Source organism: Plasmodium brasilianum, chromosome 2, assembly GCF_023973825.1.
Source record: "Plasmodium brasilianum strain Bolivian I chromosome 2, whole genome shotgun sequence".
NCBI classification, from domain to species: Eukaryota; Apicomplexa; class Aconoidasida; order Haemosporida; family Plasmodiidae; genus Plasmodium; species Plasmodium brasilianum.
In genome coordinates, this window is record NC_090115.1 from 650,680 (window position 1) to 666,970 (window position 16,291).

General features: G+C 26.5%; 1 protein-coding gene across 1 annotated transcript; it reads right to left on the reverse strand.

The window, feature by feature from the left end:
- Positions 1–469: 469 nt before the first annotated feature.
- MKS88_000732 (ubiquitin carboxyl-terminal hydrolase) lies at positions 470–10,629 on the reverse strand (the record flags this gene model as incomplete). The annotated part of the gene is made up of 6 exons (XM_067218601.1): positions 470–525; positions 627–795; positions 894–962; positions 1,207–3,438; positions 3,537–8,683; positions 8,778–10,629. 6 exons carry the CDS (start codon positions 10,627–10,629, stop codon positions 470–472), a joined length of 9,525 nt encoding a protein of 3,174 aa, XP_067075514.1.
- Positions 10,630–16,291: the final 5,662 nt, after the last annotated feature.

Consider the following 16,291-nt stretch of genomic DNA (forward strand, 5'->3'; position numbering starts at 1 on the left):
TTATATATGTTAGTGAAACAAAATATAATGAATAAATACAATAAAAAAAAATAAAAGAAAAGAATAAATGGAAATTAAAAAAGCTTTAATTTGGCACATATATATATATATATATATATATATATATATATATATATATATATATATATATATGTACAATGAGAAGATGATAAAAATGAATTTATAAGGCAGTCATTTTTTTGTATTAATTAATTTTACAATAATAATTTTTTGAAAGATGAAAGGATCTGGAAAACTAAAGGAACAATAGAAGGGCAATAAAAAGTATTCTTGCAATGTATATATATATATATGTTGATCCATGCAGCTATTAATTGCAGTAATGAAAAAAAAGTTATAATGAAATGAAAAAAAATTAATTAAAATTAATAAAAAAACTTAATGAGTTAAGTCCCTATTTGGATATACAAACATTAAAAATTAATAAGAACAAAAAAGAAAAAATAATTTAGGCTATTTTCATTCCCATTTGTGGTTTAGACTGAGATGAGGCGTGGTGCTCTCCTGAAAAACGAAAAAATACGTACATATGTATGCAAATATATATATATATATATATAAACATTTATGTAGCTACTCAAAATGAAAAATAGAAAATTATTAACCTATGATAATTGCGAACCGCTTGTTCTTCCAATTGATGGTATCATCATTTGACCTCCATATTCTTTGGCCATTTTCAAATTCAAAGAAGGTGATTTTATCAAAAATATATTTCGGTAGTAAGGTTCTTTTTCTTATTTTATTTTTAATATCTAACATATTGTCATTCGGCTAAAAAGAAAAAATAAATACACATGTGTAAATGTGTGGGCATATTTGTTTTTAAAATGAATAAAGCCAAATGAGTTGAAAAATGAAAGTATCCCTACTTCTACGAGAACGTCAAAGCTATAACCAAAAACTTCTTTGGATGGAGTTTGATTAAAAACGTGAATTATCTGAAAAGAAAACGGAAAAACAAATGCGTTAATAAAAGGAAAATACAGCTATTTTAATGTGTTGAAAAAAAAAAAAAAAAAAAAATATTGCATGCTCTAATCATAAAATTCTAAACACAATAAGGAGGGTTCATAACGAATTTTCGCGCACATATTTATATGTACGTATGTATGTACGTACATGTGAAGATAATAATAATAATAATTATAATAGTAATAATAACACTTGTGTGGGCAAAGCTACCTTTAGTTGGTCCATTTCTATCATATACTTTTGCTCATCGGTGAAGTCGGGTTCCATTCTTAAGGGGGTAACATAAACATTCTTGATATGATTTGTTTTTACGAAATCCATTTGTATTAACTGTTCATCATTATTTAAGTATTTAATTTTTGGTCCAAATGTAAATAATAATCTAAATTTTTGTTTTATATCTATTCCTCTTTTTTTTAAATAAGGATTGATTTCTAATTTTATTTTATCAATAAGATCTTGTACAGTTGTATAGTTATTTGAAATATATTCATTATTGACAATAGTACTACTTGAATTATCTGAATTGGACAATGAGTAATCACTATTTGACTCATCACTTCTATTATTATAATAATTACCGTATTTAATTTCGTTATCTACATTTTTTTTAAATTTGATATGACCACTATAAGCAGCTACAGACTGAACATGAGAATTGAATAAATGAACTATATAATGAAAATATTTAGGGGATTCTGCTGGATATAATCTAGTAAAATATTTATAATGAAATGGCAATAAGGACAAACAAAAAGTTTTTTGTTCTGTTAAAGAATTATGTTCTAAGGCCATAGCATGTTGTTTTATTAATGATTCGAAGGGCGTTTGACCGTAAGACGAATTATTATTATTATTACTATTATTTTTTTGATAATTATCATATTCTGGGTCCAAGTTACAAGTAAAAGAATCAATATTATATGGAGTAAAATTGACTGGGCTATTTAATGGGGGATATGGAAAAATTAATATATGTGTAGGATCTACATTCATTTTATAACATACATGTTTAAATATTTGTTTTGTTGGACATCGAATATCTATGTTTAAATCAATTTTATATAATTCTTTTTTTAAAAAAAGAAAATTAGAATCAATATAATTTAAACAACTTTTTTTCAAATCTTTTTTCAGTATAACACCTGCACAGTTCCTATATTTTCCTAATTGATAAATAGGGTCATATAACTTAAATCGAAATCTATTTACATAAATTTTTCTTTCAACAAAATCTAAATAGTCACATATGACATAAAAAGGTAAAATAGGTTCTTCCTTTTCTGGTAAACCCCCGCACTTTTTAATAATTTTCAACTTTTGATTCTTTTTTTTCTTCTTGTTTATTTGATTTGATAAAATATTCAACAACGTGTTGCTGCTGTTAATATTGTCATTGTTTACATCGTTACTGCCATAATCCTGCATATATGAATCGATATCATTCGTATTGTTCAAATTATTACTATTCGTTGGAGCATTATTCGTTGGCGCATTATTCGTTGGCGCATTATTCGCTGGAGTACTATTTGCTAGATCATTACTTTTCTCATTTATTACTATTCTTAATGGATTCATCTGTCTAACGCTGTTAGCTTCGTTACTTGCGTTATTATTACTACTGTTGACCGTGCAGTTAATAACGGTGTTCACATTCTCTGTATTTTCAATTCCAGCACTATTGTTCATAGTATCACGGTTGACACTATCCAAGACATTGTTTGGTCTATTATTACCATTACTATAATCATTACAATTATTATTGTTATTACTATTGTTGTTGTTACTATTATCATTAGCATTATTGTTATTACCACTATTTATGATGTCTTTAATTTTATGATAGGAATAAACACTATCACTTATTCTATCAACATCGACGTACATTTTACTAATAGAAGAATTTAAACATGCATTATGAGCAACACTATTCGCATTTATCTCTTCCATATGTGTCTGTTTCATTTCTCTAGTTTGATTATTTAATTTATTTCCTGATACATCAATAGTACCCATGTAATTATTTTTTAAAATAATGTCATCATCTCCTTCTCCATTTTCATGGGATCCCTTTTCATCATGCATATATAATAATGGTGGTTTATTATTTATAGAATCCTTTTCTAATTTAACAAGATTTCCTTTTTTATTATTATCTACAGCTGGTTGTGGTAGATACGTACAGTTGTTGCTCTCATAATTATTATTGCTATCATTGTTACTATTAACGTTATTTCGATTTATTCCTAATTTCACTGTGGTATTCATTTGTACTCCTTCGAAATCGTTTACACGTGAATACATATCTACTGCATGCTTATCCTTTACAAGTAACATACCAGGATATGCTTCTTCCTCATCTTCAGAGTTTAAATTAACTATATTTTTCTTATACTCGTGATGAGCATGCATTAATACATTAGGATTCGTAAATTCATTTTCCTTGTTTTGTTCAGGTAAAACTGCGTTTTTTTTTTTTTTTTTTTCTTCTTTTTTTTTTTCTTTTTCTTTTTATGATCATATATTTCGTTAGCATATACCGATTCTAATGATTCTTCCGCATTATACAAGTAATAATCTGTGCTTTCTGATGTGTACGTTAGTTCAGAATTCGCTGAGGAACAAAAAGATATATCTGAGTAATTTTTTTCTATCAGATCGTTCGATATATTATTTTCGTTGGATGAATTTAAATTAATACACGAAATATGTTGGTTATTAAGTGTACACATATTTCCAAGTTCTGATGATTTTTCATTAAACATATTTTTCCTACTATTTAAATCATTTATATTTTCTGAATTGTAACTACAATTAAACAAATTAATTTGGTTTTCATTATTATCATTCATTTCATTTGCTTTACTTATATGAACATTCATATCACTAGATATATTTTTCGTATTTACTACATTTGTAAGTTTTACATTATCCCCACAGTTATTATATTTTTTTTTTTTCTTCCTTCTTTTCTTCTTTTTCTTTTCCTTTTCATTTCTTCGTTGCACTGTCCTATTTTCATCATCTGTCGATAAATCAGACGTAGCAGGGGAATAAAAAGGGTACTGATAGTCCCTACATATATTCATACAATCATTATTAAATATATTATTAGCACTCCTCTTTTTCTTTTTCATTATTCGTCTCTTATTATTAATAGCATGCTCTTTTACATCTCTTAATGAGTCTTTACTTAATAAGCTATATTCATATGTCATACCATTTTTTTGATAATCCGAGCTATGCCTTTTTAGGTATAAATATAGATTCATTACTTCTTGACTGTTTAAATTCTCTTTATTCATATTTAGAATATTACAATTTATATTATCATTATTGAAATTGTTTTCCTGCATATACGAATCACCCGTTTTTTCACAGTACTCATTGGATAAAGGTACAGTTGTGCTATTTTTATTATGTCTATTTTGTTCACTGCAATTGTTTTTACTAATCTTTAATAATACATTTTCAACATTCGATAAATAACTTAAATTCTTGTAATTTTGTTCTTCCGTATTGCTTAAGGTATGCGGGTCATTGCACCCATTCATGTTGTTACTTCTGTTTGCTCGAGTACAGGCGCTGCTTCGTATATCCCCTGATCCATTATAACCATTATTTTTGCTATTACTACTGTCCATATAGACATTATTGCTACTACTACCATCGATACCCCCATTATTATTGCTGTTGCTACTGATTCCGTTACAGTTGTCAGCATTTTCCTTTTCCTTAGACACGCGTTCACAAGAAGAGCTGTTGAAATAATTTTCCTCATTTTTCGTACTCTTCAGTATATCACTACTGTTAAGAAACATATTTTGAACTGAGTAATTCTGACTGCATATATCCTCTACTGCTGTGTTTTTTTGTGTATCATTAATACTTTTATTATTTACAAAGTAATTATCGTTTAGAATGTTAGTGGAAAGGGATGTATTCTTAAATTCGTCCGTATTCGAAAGGTCATTGTTCACATGCTTGCTTCCATCTGGGGGATTCACTATTGAACTATTCACATCTGCGGTATTTACGCCGTTCGCGCTGGTAGTACTGTTAACACCGCTTATTTTGTAGTATATCCCATTTCTATTATTAATAATAAAAGAACAGTTGTTATATATCTTTTCTATTAACTTAATTTTTTTATACAAAATTTTGCTCAACGTATCAGCATTAAAAAACAAATCATAGGAAGTTTGATTTTCTTCAGTTAAAAAGGAGTCTTCCTTCCTCGTGCCTAAACGTAGAATAAAATTTTTTTTTTTTTCTAAATTCATATTACTTAAAAAATTAAAAATTAGAATATCCCCTGGAACCATTTTATTATGTGCTAGAATTTTTTTGGATTTTATTAAGCTACATTTATTTTTACATTCAATAAAAATTTTAAAATTTAACGGATCATCTATATCAAAATATTCATTCTTTATATAATTTTTCAACAAGTCATAATTATACTTGGTAATATACCCTTTTTCCATTGCTTGTAATATTTTATTTATTACTCTCATTTCTAACTGTTTCGGTTTAAGATGCACATCACATAGAATCAAATCTAAACAAATTAAAGACGTATCTATAATTCTTTCCTCTGAGTATATATCAAAATATTTAAAAAAAAATAACACGTTTTTACTACTTTTTGAATTAGTGTTTGCAGATATGACTGTTTTTTTATTATGTGGAAGGTATAATATGTCTATGGTTGGAAATAAATCATTTGTTTCTTTGTTAGCTTTTTTTAGTAATTCATATAAATATAGTTTACTATTAGCCTTAATATCTAGAGGGAAATATCGGTACACATCATTTGTAGGTAGCAATACATAGAAACATTTTCTCTCTTTTATATAACAGTACGATGATGAGGATGACGAAGAAGAGGACGACGACGAGGATGAATCATCTCCTGAATTAGACGAAGATGATGATGAATAATAAGATGAGTTATTATTTGATGAAGAATAATCTCTTATTCGTGAATTATTCGTACTAGATTTTCTTTTCGCTTTTTTTAATTTTTTTCTTGTTATATATTTAATATAATTATCTACTGAGTTAATAGTGCAGCAAGATGGAATTGAAGAAATCGTTGATGATGAATCAACAGAAGAGCAGCTATTGTATTCACTGTAGTTATTATTTTCTATGTTGATCCTATTCTGTGATATTTTCAAATTATTGTTATTATTATACCTATATAGACCCATTTTATTCTCTTCTTTTACTGCATAATGGTCGTACTGCTTCTGATAATTTGAATCATCCTGCTTATTCACACATCTAACATTTCTACATGTATCCTCTTTAATACGATAGCTACTACCATCCTCGCGATATGTGCATGCACCATTTATGTTCACAGCTAGGTTATTATTAGAGCTATTACTATTGTTGTTTTCACTGCCTTTACCCAGTGTCTTCTTATCGTTGACGTCCTCCTCACTCTGGTCCTCTGACTGTTCTTTCTTTTCACATATATTTATACAAATGTTATTTGATCTGTTATTCGCTTTGGAGTTACTAGTATTATCATTGCTGCTGGAGTAAGTATAAATTTTTTTCTTTTTTTTTAAATTTTCTACATCATCAATATCTTCACCCTTGAAATGGGCAGAACACGTTATGTCCGTTTGTTCGTTGGGGGTATTCTTCTTTTTAACTATCCCCTTATCATTTATATTTCCGTGAAAACTGAGATTATTACAAGTGGGGGAAACATTCATGATTGCGAAGTTTTCCGTCTGCTGTAGTGTGCTCCTAAAGGATGGACTGTTATTGTTGTGGCTGCTGATACTGTTGATAACGCCACTTCTACTGTTAATGTTGCTAATATTTCCCTTATTACAGAAATCTGTAGGGGTTCCCCGAGTAGCGGTGTGTGTATCCATTTGACTAGGTGCTTGATTAAGTGTGTTACCACCTTCTTGTTCCTGTGTCAAAGTTTTCTGCTTTTTGTTTGATTTTTTAAGTATCCTAGAGTTGTACTTCTTGTTCTTTCTGAGATAAATTTTCTTGATGATCTTAAGAATTTTATAAAAAGCATCAACAACAGTTTTGCTTCTATCAAATTTAATATTGAATAAGGAAGAAATACCATTTGGAGGTAAATCATTAAAAGATTTGAACACATAACAGTATTTGTCAAAAACTCTTATTTTAACATACTGTAAAATTTCTTGTTTTAATTTGGATCTTTTTTTATTAATAATTTCTTCTAATTTACATCTCTTAACAACTTGAGGATTAACAATAGCTGGATCACATTCTTTTATCAGTTTAGGAATAAGCGATTTTTTAACATAAACAAGCATGTATGCACTATAGTTTTTCATTCTTTGTTTTATCTTATCTGATATATCAAAATCGTATAATTCTTCATCTGTATTGATATCATAACCACCAAAATTGTCATTAATAACTGAATATTCACTAACTCTAAAAATTTTATCATCATCACATTTGAGCCAAAAATTTTCATTATGTTTGTAACTAAATGAATAGTAATGTCCACTATTCATATTCCCTTGATGAACTGAGACAGCTTGTAAGACATACTGACTACCACTTTCACAATATTTTGATAAATCCAGCTCTTTATAAAATTCAAAACGATTATTTAATTTAACTGTTTCCATTCTCTGTAAATCAAATGTAAATCGTTTTAATAAAAATATACAGATATTTGGAAAACTTAAAAAGCGCATACCTTTTTTTGCTTTTTGTTTTCCAAATCCATCTGTTTCGTATATATTATCTCCCTCTAACACTTCTGCTTCTATTGCTTTATCTAAAGATTCATATATGTTATTACATCCTTGTACATCTAACTGTATATCTTCATAACTTTCCTTTCGTACACTCTTATAATCAATATCCAAACATTCTATATATGTTTCTACTTCACCCTCGAACATTTTCTTTACTGAACCCTCCACAACAGTACCCTTCATTTGTTCCTCCACTTTATCTAGGAGCAATTTTAACAATTCGTGCGTGTCTTGTTGTGTAAACACATCACTTGCATCCCAACCAAAGGATCTTATCAATTCCTTACATGAAACTGCCTCATTCAATGAATGTAACTTATAAAATAAATTTTGCAATGCTAGAGATGTCGGTAATATATTCTTCTTTTCATTTTCTTCCTCTAATAATATGTTCTTGTAATCTATTTCCTTTGATTTTTCATACTTCGTTTTCTTTTTATTTTTATAATAATAAGAAGATGAAGACGAGGAGCAAGACACATATGATGATGTCCCAGATGAAGTTATAGAAAAATCAGAAAATTCACTGTCTGAATAGGTATCGTCATAGCTATTATTTATAACCGATTCTCCATCTACGTCTTCTTCATCTGCATCCTCTTCATCTGCGTCCTCGTCACTTCCGTTTCTTTCACCTCCATCTTCTTCCTCCTCAACCCCATCCTCCTGTTCCTCCTCGCCATCATCATCATCGTCATCATCTCCTTCCTCTTCTTTTTCTTCCTCCTCGTCTTCGTCATCGTCGTTTTCTCTCTTCGATTTTGAAATCTTCACAGATGTTGAAATTTTATTTCTAGCATTCGTACTTCTAACAACACTCGAATTATTATTTGATGAAAACTTTTTCCTTTTCGACAAATTCGACATATTGGACAAATTGTCCGAGGAGGATACCTGTGAAATAGCAATCTCTTCATTTTCCATATCATTATATTTTCCATCATTTGCATATTTGAAAATTTTTTTTTTTTTTTTTTAAATTCTTCTTCGCTTCATGAATCATACTTTTTTTTTTTTTTTTTTTATCATTTTTCTTTATTTCGTTATTATTAAACTCTTTATTTGTTTGCATCGAATTTCCAAAGTGTGATTCTTTATTATTTCCACTAAGAACATTGTTCTGCATTCCCCCTGTATCGACTGAAGGATCTGAAGAGGACAGATGGGCATAAGCATGTTTTTTATTATTTTTTATTTCATATTCCTGATTACCAATATTCCCATTACTTGAAAAATGATTACTTCCATTCTTTCTAACATTTGATATATTGTTACTGTCAGTTTTTTCAATATTTGTTAAGATACTCTGACAGCATACCCCTTGTTCATCATTACCCCCTTGAGAATTTAATATATAACTTGCTCCATATATATTCGGCATCTTGATGGTTTTTATGTTTTCCATTTTGATCATTTGAGTATTTGCTAAATTGTTAAGTGACGGATCGTCTCCACTTGACTGAGCTAAAATGGTGTTTACATTGTTCACATTGCTATTCACATTACTGTTCACGTTATTACTATTTTTACCATTATGATTACCGTTACTGCTACCATTGTTGGTGCCACTGTCGTTTCGCTGGTTGGGCGAATGCTCGTCCATTTCAGTTTTAAATTCTATGCCGGAATCGTTTTTCATTCGAACATTTGAACAATCCTTGTTGTGCATATTAGCATCATTGGGATTGTAAGGAACTATTTTGAAAGAGGCGTCTCTTCTTGATTCATTCGAATCTGAATTTTTGACATCCTTTAATTTTTTTTTCTTTTTCCTATTCCTACTTTTTTTCCTTGTATTTTTGCTATTTTCTCTTTTCAGAGCTAACTTATTATTATTATTATTACTATTATTATTACTATAATTATTTTTATTATTTTTTTTTTTTTTTTCTAATTTATTTTTAAAAAACTCTAACGTCTTCTTGCCTATAATATTCTCAATATTAAAGATCATCATACACACAGCTTTTCGAAATATATTTATATGATATAAAAGCTGTAACAAAGCATTCATGTAACACGTAGCTCCATGATTTTTTAATCCAACAAAACCAGTCCTGAGTTTACTATTGTAATTTATATCTCTACTATTTTTATATGATTCTGAACCAAATGGGTATACCCCGGCTCTTAAAATAACTTGACCATGTTCATTTATAAAACCTGGTTCTCTTAACTTTTCAAAGGGTACAAAATTATGCCAACCCCTATCCGTATTTAAATGAGAAAAATTAAAATTGTCTATTTTATAAAAAGATTTTCTATAATCCGCTAAATTAATTAATATAATGTAGTATTGTACATTACTAAAACCCCAATCAGATACCCAGTCTTCTTTTTGTAATGCTTCAATAAATGACGAAGCAACTGGATATACATAATTATTTGATCTTGACTTTGCAATAAATAATATACGAAAAATAAAATTTGGGCAAACTTTCCATTCTGAATATACTTCTTCGTTGCTTCTAATTTTATCAAAAAAATTATCTACTACTAATTCTATTTCATTTTCTGTAACTGCTCTTAAATTTTTATGACAATATGGACCATCAAAATTTACATTTTTGCTAAGTTCAAATTTATTTTCTACTCTCTCCCTTGGATTATAACCATTATTATTACTATTATTCTCATCATAACTATCATCTACATAAATTTCATCAATTTTGCATGAGTTCATACTCTGCTCGTGAAACCGGTTAAAGTTATTGTAGTTGTTATAGTTATTATAGTTACTATAATTATTGTAATTGTTCAATGGGTCGTTATTCGTGTTTCCGTTGCAGCTATCTGATGAGTTGCTTCTTCTAACTCTCGTATAATTTTCCTCCTCATCATCATTGTTATTAAACATTTTTTTTTTTTTTTTTTGGGAATTACTGCTCTTCTTAAATACGATAACTTCACATGTATTTGTTTTCTTCTGTTAAGGGGTACAAATCATACACGCTTTTCCAAGGATATCACTTCTGTTGATATGTATTTATGTTTACTTGCTCTTATATACCTTATCAAATATACCTTAAGTCATAAGTTAAATGACTCGTTAACTGAAGCGTTAACTAACGAACTGCTAAACACATTAAGAGGTAGTGCGTTGAACGTACTTCTTTTACGTGGATATAAGGAAAAAAAGATTACTAGAAAATAAGGACACATATATAAATGCATATATATATGTATATATATATACACACATACACATATGTTACTTCTTTTAAAACAAAGGTACGATTTTTGAAGAGAATTTACGCACACAGTTTATCAGTTCTCATAAATAATAATGTATATATCACTTTACGGAAACATGTATTTTACGCCGCAAAAAAAAGGGGAAAAAAAAAAAAAAAAAGAAATAGTAAAAATTAAAAAATGAACAATAAAAAACGAAAAATAATAAATTAACAATAAAAAATGAAAAATAAATAATAAAAAATGAAAAATAAAAAAAGAACAATAAAAAAAAAAAACAATAAAAAGGTTAATTCTTAATGTATCATATATTTTCAAAGTGTCACTTTTTCTACACTTTTCAACTTCCTGTCTTTATACTAATATTCTACTTTACACTATTTATAAGTATGTCTATTTTGGATTAATTACGTTTATATAGTACGTGTACAAATAAACAAATATAAAAACGTGGATACAAATTATACGTACATATATTTATGTATATTTATTTATATTTTTATATATATTTATATATTTGGACACATGTTCGTTGTACATTTCCTGTAACACGAACAATTTTTCCTCAAATTTATTTTATAAATACATGATTTTTCAAGACAATAACATAATGATTTATAAATAATGTGCTTTTCTCTTAATAAGTTATTAAAACAATATAAGCAATGATGTTAAATAAAACTATTTCTTATACGCTGCACTTACATAAATAACAGTTCTAAGGTTTACTTTGTTCTTTACTTAAGTACAATTGTTTTGTAACTGTATATGTGTGTATATAAATACATATATATATGTGCAGATATATACATAAGTACATATATGCATAAATATATATTTATATATATATTCACGTGTACGTGTACATATTCCTTATACAAGCCTTGGCAAAAACAATTTCAAATAAAAATAAAACATTACGTTCTTTTCATTATGTTATTTGTGAGTGAACTCTTTTATACTTAACAAACAAATATACTTTCATAATATAAACCATGAAATTGTGAAATAAATAAACCATAAAATTGTGAAATAAATAAACCATAAAATTGTGAAATAAATAAACCCATAAAATTGTGAAATAAATAAACCTTGAAATTGTGAAATAAATAAACCATAAAATTGTGAAATAAATAAACCTTGAAATTGTGAAATAAATAAACCATAAAATTGTGAAATAAATAAACCATGAAATTGTGAAATAAATAAACCCATGAAAATGTGAAATAAATAAACCCATGAAAATGTGAAATAAATAAACCCATGAAAATGTGAAATAAATAAACCCATGAAAATGTGAAATAAATAAACCAAAGAAAATGTGAAAATTGTGAAAATTATTAAAATAGAAAAAAAGCGAAAAAACATATGTATTATATATATATTACGTAAACATATGCAGGTTTTTAATGTACAAATAAATTTCATGAATTTTATAAACTTTAATAACGCAGTTAAAAAAAAAAAAAATAAATTGAAAAAAAATAAAAAAAATACATGCTTTTTTTTTTTTTTTATTAAACTTAAAAAAAAATTACTATTCTTATATAAGTGTAGTGTATATATTTATGTATATATAGAATATATATATTCACATTTTTTTTTTCTTTTTTATTTAAAATTTTTTTTGTTGCTTTAATCATGTAATTATTTTTCTTTTAAAGTGCCTGAATTTTTTTTTTTTTTTAGGCATATTTTATGAAGACGACATTTGCAGCATGTGAATTAAAAGAAAAATGGAAAAAATGAAAGGAAAACAAAAGAAAAAAAACGATGAAAAAAAACGAAGAAAAAAAAAAACCAACAAAGAATAAACAGTAGAAAAACAATAGTAAAAAATAAATGAAAAATTAGCGAAAAAACAAAGATTATAGAAATAAATACAAATTAGTATGGACGAACTAAAGTGAATAGATAAACGCAAAAGAATTAAAGAGAACTTGATAAAAATATTTAAGTAAAATTATAGAAATGATACATGCTTACATAACAATTTTTGTAAGAACTACTGTTCTCCTTCTACCGTTTTTTATACACATTTTTGAAAAGAAGCAGCATATATTATATACGTATAATACATATATGTATATACATATATATGGTACACATTCAATTAACGAATGATATGCTTATTCCTCCTTTTTGACCTCTTTAAATTAAAACCCACTTTAATTCGTTACATTTCACATAATTACATAATGAATAAACAAAATTAATGAGAAAATCATAGTAGGAAATAAAAAAAAAAAAATAAAAAATATCTTATATATTAAATAACAATAATTACACGTAAAAGTTCCTTAAAAATTTAAATATATTTTAACAGCAAAAATTAATCATTGATCAAAGTAAAAAATTAAAGAATAATGAATAAAGAATAATCAAAAAATTCAAAAAGGTATATAATTTTAAAATGACAAAATGTTAATACGAATAGATAATGCTTTGTATATTTTTATAAAAGTACTGTTTATATATAAAGTACATAATACATACGTATGTTCATATATACATGTATGAAAAAGCCATTCCCATTCGTTATTCTATTGTAATATATTTTTGGCAAAGCATATACACAATATGAAGAAAAAAAGAGTAAAAAGGAAAAAGAATGACCGGTTGGCACACTTGTATAATATATATGGCAAGATATACATATATATTATTATTATTATGAAAAAAAAAAAAAAAAAAAAAAAGAAGAAAAAGTTAATGTATCACTATATTCCTTTGCTGTTATGTATTAAAATTTTCTAAATTATCAATGATATGTGTGATTAATGCTATTCCAAAAAGAAAAAATAAAATAATTAATGATAAGCTAACCTATGACCAGGAGCTTGTTCAGACGATATGAGAATTCAATCAAACCATGACAAAAAAATACATTAGTGTACATATGCAATATATATGCAAATATACATATATGTTATATATTGTTTATTTAAAAAAATAAAAAAACTACCAAGTAGTAGTGTTTTATTATTTTGAAACAATATAAAATAAATTAATAAAAAGATGAATAAATGTATACACAAATAAATAGATAAATAAATATTTAAAATTTATGGTAGCTACATATATAAAAATTTATTCACTTGTGACATACACACATCTTTATCGTTAAAACTTATGGTTAGTAAATATTTCATTAATATAAGATAAATGCCATTCACAAAATAATCCTGTAAGAGGCTTTTTTTATGTACCTTATTTTGAATCTTCAATTATTCAATACAAGAAAAAGAAAAAAAAATGAATTAATACGTGAATGAATTGTGAAATAAGTGCCAAGGCAGAAAAATAATATTAAAAAAAACCAAAGAGAAACATAAAAGCCAATTACGGTATAAACACAAATAATACAATTTTTCCTATTTTTCATATGTATTTTTTATGTATCCTTTAAATTGTAGCATTTCCTTTTTTTTTTTTTTTTCTTTCTTTACTGTAATTTGTACCATATATATAAATATATATATATATCAGCACGTCTGCATTTATAGATGTTCACATAGTTATGCATAATATTCGCTAACGTTACTTATTTCGAAAAAAATAAAAGGATAATAATGTTAATATTTCAAAATACATACACATTTGTAAATTGAAAATTGTATATTCTTAAATTTTTTTCTTATGTTATTAATAAATATTTTTAAATAAAAAAAAATAAAAGTTCCAAATAACCAGTTATTACAGTTTCACAGTTGACTTACCAATAACCTTTAAGCGCGCATATTTTTTTCATTTTCTTAGGCGTAAGCATAATACCTAAACTTTAAGGGTATACTAGTTCTTTGCATACGTTTGTATCTATGTATATATATTTATATAGTGTAAAAATAGGGTTATATGCAAAAAGAGGTTTTGTCCCGATCATAAGCGCTTTTATTTTATACCCTTTTTGTGTGCATTTTACAAAAAAAAAAAATAAAAAAAAAAAGCCATTCACAAGGTAATAAAATATGTACTTTATCAATGATTTCTTAAGGGGATTTTTTTTTTAAATGGAAAATTAAGTAGCATAAAAACATTTCCTAAGCATATAAATTCTCAGCAGTGTTCTTCCCTGTATTTATTTTGTAATAGTAGGAATGTAAACAGTTCAAATTAAAAGAATGGGCATTTCTATATAAGTTTATGTATATACATAAAATTGCACATAAGTACGCATACATTATATAGCTTTTTATTTTTCTATAAAACCAGTTAATGAAATATTAAAATTGGGGGAAATTTAAATAAAAGGAAAAATAACATAATACTAAATTTTCAACTCCTAGGAATAGGGAATTGTGTTAATGTATTTACGAAGTTGGGCTCCATTCTTTGTGCTCTTCCGAATGTTAAAAATAAAAAGGAAGCATTTTATGTATGTATATATATATATATATATATTTGTACTGCTTTATTGTTATTATTTTTCCAAAACTCCGTAGTTTTGAATTAATTTATTTCTAAGCGGTCCCTGTACATGTGTGCACAATTACATACGAATGTGTATGTTGAATTGGGTAAATTCACGAAGGGACAATATTTTAAGGCAACAAAAAGAATTTCCATCATTTTTTGGTAAATTATTTTTCTCTTTCTTTTATTTTTATTATTAAAAGTACGACATATTTTTCAATTGCGAACGTAATGTATGTATATATGCTGAATAGTTATAAGGCTAAACTGCAATATACCGTTAATATAAGAATTTATTTTTTTCGTGTAAACAGTGCGGGGAGGGAAAACCGTCACTGCTGATGATGCATGTATAGTTGTGTACCCGTACAAACATATGTTATACATGTATATATATACATACATATGCTCACTTCTGCATGCTTATATATGCATATACATACATATATACACATATACATATACGTATAAGCAAATAGTGTAGAAGGGAAGGATTCCAATATATTTTTTTAAAAATTTATTAGTAAATGGAGATTTATAATTTTATAAGATAAATTGCTGCCCACATTTCCTTTTTCTGTGTATTCACTGTACATTTTGCACATGCGTAGAATTACATATATATATATATATATCAACATTTTGTGCCATAATTTTTTCATTTTTCAGCATATCCTAAAAAGTAAAGCTGTTTATGAATACCAAATTTATACATAAAAGAAAAAAATTGAACAAAGCAGTTTGTGCTATAAGTAACATATGCACGTGTTTATTTTTTGAAGAGAAAACGATTAAAAGGACACGCATATGTGTACATACGCATACACACATGAACATATGTATATATATATATGTATGCTAGTACGCCTAGGTATTTTTCTTCTTCGAAATTTTTGAAAAGGTAAATTTGA